A 7,678-nucleotide genomic window follows, 5' to 3' on the forward strand; every position below is an offset into this window, starting at 1 on the left:
TGAGCTAGACAGAGGCTCTATCCCAGGACCCTGAGATCATGATCTGAGCCAAAATCGAATCAGATACTCAACCAACTGAGGCACCCATGAGTTATATGTCCTTGAGGACATATAACTTCCTTCTAACCAATAGAAGATTATGGCAAAAATGGTGAGATATCACTCCCATGATTATAGTTCATTATATGATAAGGGTGAAAAACTGCAAAACGCCCCCCCCTTTTCTCCATTACACTTACTACCTCCTAACCTACTGAAATATATTTACTGTTTGATGTCTCCCCCTCTCTACCAGAATATAAGCCCCTGAGAACAGGGATTTTTGTTTGGTTCACTGGTGTTTCAGGCGTCTGTACTGGGACCCCATGCATCTTCAGATGAGGAGTCCTGAAACAGCTAAAGAAATGGCAGCACTGTGGGGACCATTATGCTAAGGTAATTTATGTGCATGTGTTAACTTGGGTGAGGTTATGTGCTCAGAGGACAGGCAGGAGGTCTTTCTGGGGCTGCCTCTAGGGTCAAGCCCTTGGCCTTCTAGCCCTGGCAATGCCAATGAGCTGATTTGGCTGAGAAACAAGATTAGCTGCTGACTGGTAATCAGGGCAGCCTGACCAGCTCCTCAGGGCCGGGCAGCTCACATGAGTGGCTCAGGGTCAGCCGGGCCCTGTGACCTGTTCAGCCCCAGCAGCCGCAGCCCCCTCTTTGGGGAGGGTCGACAAGAATGCTAGAGTGGCTGGGGCCATCCCAGCCTCCTCCTCCCTGAAGGCAACACGTAGGGACCAGCTGGGCTGCGCTGAGTCTATTCCTTCTGACATTGGCCTCATTTCTTCTGTGCTACTGCAAGATGGGCTCCCCGAGAGCACTCTGAGATGGAGTTAAACATGCAGGGTGTTTATTACCAGGAGTCCAGGGGACCCACTTTTGTGGAAGGGAAGGGTGGAAACCGGATTAAGTATAAGGAAAACTGCCATGAGAGCCTCAGGTAACCCTATGTGAAGTTCCAGAGCTGAAATAGTCCTTTGTAGTTGCCCACCATTGAGCCAGACCAGTTATTTGGATGTGAGCCACCAGGGAAGAGTGTGACCTTGGGCCAGGTGGCTCTCTGCAGCTGAGGCAGGCCCTGGATGGGCTGCCAGCCAAAGGCTGTCTACTGACCGCAGTACCAGCAGCTGGGTGGCAAGTCCCTTCTTTTATTATTTTTTTAAGATTGATTGATAGATTGATTGATGTAATCTCTACACCCAAAATGAGGCTCAAACTCACAACCCTGAGAGCCATAACAGGAGCAGAAACCAAGAGTAGGACAGAGCCAATGGCAGGTCCCTTCTTGAAGAATGATCAGTGCTGAGCATCTCCCTGTTTGTGACACTGGCCAACATCCCTTCCATTGAGGCCCTCTCTTTTATTTGTAATTATTTTCATTTTAAGATATATTAAAAATGCAGAGTGCCTAGGTGGTTCAGCCTGTTAAGCATGCCTTCGCTTAGGGCTTAGGTCAGGATCTAAGGGCCCTGAGATCAAGCCCTGCATCAAAGTCCCTGCTCTGTGGGGAGTCTGCAGATCGGCCTCTCCCTCTTCCTCCATCCCTCCCCCTGCCCTACTCTAGCCATGCTCGTGTGCGCACTCTCTCTCTCAAATAAATAAATAAATATTTTTAAAAAGATATATTAAGGGGTACCTGGGTGGCTCAGTTGGTTAGACAGAGCTCAGCTCATGATCTCGGGGTCCTGGGATGGAGCCCCCTCATCAGGCTCCCTGCTCAGCAGGGATTCTGCTTCTCCATCTTCCTCTGCCTCTCCCTGCTGGCTTGCACTCTCCCTCGCTCCCTATCTTTCTCTCTCAAATAAATAAAATATTTTTTAAAAAGATATATTAAAAAATGCAAAAAAAGCACTCTTTAAAATCCATAAGACAAAAGACACAGAATTACAACAGAAACCAATTGTATGTATGTATGTATTTATGTATTTTTACCAATTGTATTTATATTCAGGCATTGAAATGTTAAAACAAATTTGTGATATAGTCACAAATATGCATCTTTATTTAAAGCATTAGATATTAACATTTTTAAAAATACATTTAAAAATATAAATAAAGCATTAAGATTCAGCAGCAGGTCCAATAACTGCCATAATTTCAAAGTGATGATGAATCTAGACATACAACGTTGTAATGTGATAGAATATCTGTCATTTTGATTTATGACAAAGTCACACGTGTTGCAAATCCCTCTGTGGTCTGTTGCCCACCTCAGAGTTGAAGCAAAGGCTAAATGTCAGTTAGAAGTTACAGAAAATAAAGATCTTTCCCTATATCAATTCCAGGTGTAGGAATGTGGGTATTGGTGTGAAGGCGGAGGGTGGGTTCCAGGAAATTTGGGTTGGGGCAGAGGACACCCCCCCCCCCCCGCCCCCCAGCAAGAGAGACCAGGATGCTCCCAACCCAAAACTCGCCAAGAGGGCAGATGGGGAGGCCCGCCCAGGCTCTTCTGACCGGGCGGTCCAAGTGTCTGCCATGTAACCCTTCCCCCAGATGCTGGGAGTCCGGCTCCAGAGTCCCCGGTTGGGCCTCAGGCCCCACGCTCCCTGTCCCCCCGCAGGCGCCCCGGCCCCCCGCCCCCGCACGGCCTCCCTAGCTGCTTCCCCGGCCCCCAGGCCTTTAGCCGACGCGGGGACCTGACCCGGCCAGGCCCCTGCAAATGAGGGGGCGCGCCCGGGGCCTGACCCGCAGCGACCCGCTGTGACCAGCCATGCGGCGGCCCCCTTAGGCAGGCCCCGCCCGCCCGGGCCCGGCCATAAAAAGGCGGGCCGCAGCCGCCGCCGCCGCAGCCCCCGCCGCGACCCCGCGCGCCCGCACCATGGCCGGCCCCGGCCTCGCCTGCTGCCTGCTCGGCCTCCTGGCGCTGACCTCCGCCTGCTACATCCAGAACTGCCCCCTGGGCGGCAAGAGGGCCGCGCTGGACCTCGACGTGCGCCAGGTGAGCCCTGCCCCTACGGGCCCCGCGCCCCGGCCTCGCGGGGCCGCGCTCACCCCGCTCCCGCCCTCCCGCCAGTGCCTCCCCTGCGGCCCCGGGGGCCAAGGGCGCTGCTTCGGGCCCAGCATCTGCTGCGGCGACGAGCTGGGCTGCTTCGTGGGCACGGCCGAGGCGCTGCGCTGCCAGGAGGAGAACTACCTGCCGTCGCCCTGCCAGTCGGGCCGCACGCCGTGCGGGAGCGGGGGTCGCTGCGCCGCCGCCGGCGTCTGCTGCAGCCCGGGTGAGCTGGGGCCGGGAGGGCCCGGGAGGGGGCGCCCGGGCACGGGGCCGGGGCCGGGGCCGGGCCGGGGCCGGGGCCGGGGCCGGGACCCCGCGGGGCGGACCCTGATCCGGCGTCTCTCCTCCCAGACGGCTGCCGCGCCGACCCCGCCTGCGACCCCGACGCCGCCTTCTCGCAGCGCTGAGCTCCTCTCAGGAGTAGTGAACTCCAATAAAGCAGTTTCCCCTCCAACCCGACTGGCGTCTTGGTGTCGGAAATGGGAGGGAGGGCGCCGGGCGACCCCGACGGTCGTGCCTGGGGGCCTGCGTCTCTGGCTCCCGGCGGTTCAGAGCCCCGGTCGGGCGCGGTTCCCGCCGCCGGAGTCCGCAGGGGTGGCGAGGGAGGGGGCAGCAGGGCGGCTGCGAGGAGAGTAGTCTCCCTTCCAAACAGCTGGGAGCGCACCGCAGGCGGACTGAAGAGATTTTTTTTTTTTTTAAGATTTTATTTATTTGAAAGAAAGAGAATACAAACGGGGAGGAGCAGAGGGGAAGGGAGAAGCCGACTTGCCCGCTCAGCAGGGAGCCTGACGTGGGGCTCCGTCCCCAGACCCTGGGATCCTGGCCAGAGCCCAAGGCAGCCGCTTAGCGGACGGAGCCACTCGGGTGCCCCAGGACAAAGGATAAGGTGGGGTGGGCCTGAGGCACCAGAGGGGCGGGAGGCGGCCAGCGCCTGAGTCACTCCCCTGCCTTTGGAAGGAGGCGTGAGCGCCCCTGAGGGCTGGGTGCGGGCCTCGCGGCTGACGGGCCTTCAGGCTCCACGGAGCTGGACTCCAAAGCCCCGGAGGCCACAGGTGCTCAGACAAGGTGGCCAGGATGCCGTGCCCCCAGCTGGCCTGCGCTGGCCTGTGCGGGAGAGGAACTTGGCAGTGCTGGGCCTCTTGCAGGACAGGGGTTCAGGAGAGCCCGCAACCACGGAAATGACCACAAGATGCAAAAGCTTCCTACAAACAGAATCCTCAACCGTTTGTCATCTGTGCCTGGACCAAAAACCCTATTGGGAATCAAGAGAGCTTAATTCCTCTTCCCCAAAACATGCTGTCACTTATCCATGCCACTGGGCAAGCAACTTCAGAAGGTGCATGGCCACACTCCTACTCTAAGTAAAACAGGAACAGATCACTCCCTGTTAGTGAGAGAAAAAAAAAAAAAAGTAATTTTTATGGCTTTCTCTCGAACTGGAGAACTACAGAGCACTGCCCCAGTATGTGGGTCTCACAGGATAGAGAGAAAAAAACATACTGAAGAGAACCGTTAAGGTTTTCTTTATATAAATTACAAAAACAGGCAAAACTAAGCTATGGTGCTAGAAGTCTTGGGTGGAGTGGTGACTGGAGGGGACCCAAGGGCAGTTCCAGAGTGCTTGTCATATTCTGTTTCCTGGTCTGCGAGCTGGTGAAACAGGAGTGGTTATTTTCAGAAAACAACTCAGTATGCATGTGATTTGTTGACTTTTATATGTATATTATATTTGAATAAAAGGTTTTAAAAATGAAAAAAGTATCATTACTGCTAAGATGAATGGAGAGAATAGAGATGAAGCTTTTGGGGTTTTTTAAGTGCTTATCATTTTATTTTTTATTAAGTCATCGCTACACCCAAAGTGGGGCTTGAATTCATGACCCTGAGATCAAGAGTCACGCGCTCCGTAGACTCAGCCAGCCAAGTGTCCCTGAGATAAGGCTTTTGAAAACTCCAGTGGCCTATTGCAACCTGGTCCATGGTTCTTTTTGTTCTTTTGGGGGTTTTTTGCTTTCAGTTTATTGATTTTTGTTTTTAGATTTCACATATAAGTGAAACCATATGATGTTTATCTTTTTCTGTTTGGCTTATTTCACTTGGCATAATACCTTCCAGGTCTATCCATGTTGTCACAAATGGCAAGATCTCACCCCTTTTCATGACTGAACAATATTCCACTGGATAGACTGTGGTTCTTGCTGAGGCCATGAGAGCAGGCCATCCTTCCACCCCACATCCAGGGGAATTAGTCACTGAAAGGGACACAAGATGACTCAAAGTTCAAACCAACTATGGTGAAGGATGTGATGCACATAAATGGATTTTTAAAAATATTTTATTATTTATTCATAAGAGATACAGAGAGAGAGGCAGAGACATAGGCTTCCTGTGGGGAGCCAGTTGCAGAACTGGATCCCAGGACCCCGGGATCACAACCTGAGCCAAAGGCAGATGCTCAACCACTGAGCCACCCAGGTGGCCCACAATTGGATATTTGAGGATGGTTGCAGAGTTCTGTGTCCTTCAGGAACCACACAGCTGGGAGGGCTAGAGCGAGGGGTGACTGGGCTCCTCACTTACAGACATCGGGTGACGGATTTGTGTTTTCCAAGTTGGAATGTTCACTCACTGCCTTAGCAGGAAGTCTGAGATCTCCCCTCTGAGACTTCTTTCTCTCCCCTGAGAGAGAAACAGGCTCCCTGCAAGGAGCCTGATGTGGTACTCAATCCCAAGACCCCAGGATCCCAACCTGAGCCAAAGGCAGATGCTCAACCACTGAGCCACCCAGGTGCCCTACTTCATGATATTAATATATTGTTGCATTTTGTTTTGCAGCTTGCGTGTGTGTGATAACAGTCTGTGGTCATGGTTTTTGTTGTAGTATTTAAAATTTAGTTAATATATTATCAAATATGATTATTAATATAGTATCAAAATTAATTATTCTTATTTTAATTCCAGTATAGTTAACATACAGTTAACTGTATGTTAACATATTAGTTTTGGTGTACAATACAGTGATTCAACACTTTCATACAATACCCAGTGCTTATCACAAGTGCACTCCCTCATCCAGATCACCTGTTTCATCCATCCCCCCACTCACCTCCCCTCTGGTGACCACCCCTTTGTTCTTTATGGTTAAGAGTCTGTCTCTTGGTTTGTCTCTTTTTTTTGGTCTCCTTTGCTTATTTGTTTTGTTTCTTAAAATTCCACATATGAGTGAAATCATATGGTATTTGTCTTTCTCTGATTTATTTCACTTAGCATTATACTTTCTAGCTCCATCCAAGTTGTTGCAAATGGCAAGATTTCATTCTTTCTTATGGCTGAATAATATTCCATTGTGTATATATACCACATCTTCTTTATCCATCTATCAATAGATGGACATTTGGGTTGCTTCCATAATCTGGCTGTTGTAAAATAATGCTATGTGTGGTCATGTTTTTAAAAAGAAATCTTTTGAGATGCACACTGGAACTTTTACAGATGAAATGGTATGACAGCTGGGCTTGACATCAAGATAATTTGGGGGTGGGAGGAGAAGGTGGGGTAGAAGTGACACAGGCAGCCACATGATTGATAATTGTTTAAGGTAAAGGGGGTAGATCTGAGAGATTTTTGTCTTTTGGCTCTACTTTTTCATATATTTGAAATTTCTCATAACAAAAGCTAAGAACCAGAAAGACTGTGGCAAAGGTAAATGTTTTGATATGAAAAGATACCCCAAATTTACTTTGTCAAAAATAATGTAAATTAGGACATATAGATATGTAAATAATACTAATTTGTAAAACAACAGCTGTGTGAAGCTTTAGGACAAAGGTGTTCCAGTCTGAAAGCTATACTTTTTTTTTTTTTTTTTTTTTTTTTTTTTTAGTGTACGCTCTAAGCCCAATGTGAGGCTGAACTCATGACCCAGAGATTAAAAGTCACATGCTTCACTGACTGAGCCAGTCGGGCTGCCCCAGTCTGAAAATTATAAACAGCAACTTCATCATTGAACATGTATTTCTATGATTTTTTTTTTTTTGTATTTCTATGATTGATTTTTCTGCCATACAGTCTTATCGAGGACCTCCAGTACAATTCCTAAGGGCAGTAATTTCAATTTCCTGTAGGGGTCCCTATGCATAGGTTAAGCAAGCTGGCTTCTCTTCCATACCTAAGTTTAGTGTAGTTTAGTCTTTAAATCTGGAGTGGTATGAAAATATACCAAAAGTTTTCCAGCATCATGATTTTCCATGGGGCAGAGTTCAGGGATATTTCTTTCCCATTCCTAACATTTCCTTTTTGCATCCCTGAGGTAACACTCCTCCCAGGGGAGAAAGTAGTCGAAGTGGGCTTGCGGAGAAAGAATGATGCATACAGTCCACCCCTTCCTCTCCGGCCTCTTGGGATCAGGCTGCTAGCCCAGGAAGCAGGTGCTGGCAACAGAGCAAGTGCGTAGAAAAACAAAGGAGCAGTAAAGCCTTGGTAAGAGGGTCCAGCTCCCTGTGCCTAGGACAGTAAACATCTCCAACCTGTTATTCATCCTTATGGAGCCCACTTGCCAGCAGCAGAAATCACATTCTCTGACATCAGCTCTACCAATAACAGAAGTAGTATTGTGAAATAAATTCTTTAAAAGGGGGGGCACCT

The 7,678-nt window shown here is 49.6% G+C and overlaps 1 protein-coding gene across 2 annotated transcripts; it reads left to right on the forward strand.

The window, feature by feature from the left end:
- The first annotated feature begins 2,450 nt into the window (after positions 1-2,450).
- Positions 2,451-3,488, forward strand: OXT (oxytocin/neurophysin I prepropeptide). Of its 2 annotated transcripts, XM_041733043.1 has the most exons (3): positions 2,490-2,980; positions 3,056-3,257; positions 3,386-3,488. In XM_041733043.1, exons 1-3 carry the CDS (start codon positions 2,861-2,863, stop codon positions 3,439-3,441), a joined length of 378 nt encoding a protein of 125 aa, XP_041588977.1. In that variant the 5' UTR covers positions 2,490-2,860; the 3' UTR covers positions 3,442-3,488. The 2 variants fall into 2 exon arrangements, with proteins under 2 accessions (XP_041588976.1, XP_041588977.1); XM_041733042.1 differs by having other exon boundaries at positions 2,451-3,257.
- The last annotated feature ends 4,190 nt before the right edge of the window (positions 3,489-7,678 follow it).

Source organism: Vulpes lagopus, chromosome 18 (assembly GCF_018345385.1).
Source record: "Vulpes lagopus strain Blue_001 chromosome 18, ASM1834538v1, whole genome shotgun sequence".
Taxonomy (NCBI): Eukaryota; Metazoa; Chordata; class Mammalia; order Carnivora; family Canidae; genus Vulpes; species Vulpes lagopus.

Coding starts and splice junctions, on each gene's coding strand:
- OXT (XM_041733042.1), top strand. CDS start 2,861: ATGGCCGGCCCCGGCCTCGCCTGCTGCCTGCTCGGCCTCCTGGCGCTG. Junction 3,258..3,385: donor CGGCGTCTGCTGCAGCCCGG/GTGAGCTGGGGC, acceptor CTCTCCTCCCAG/ACGGCTGCCGCGCCGACCCC.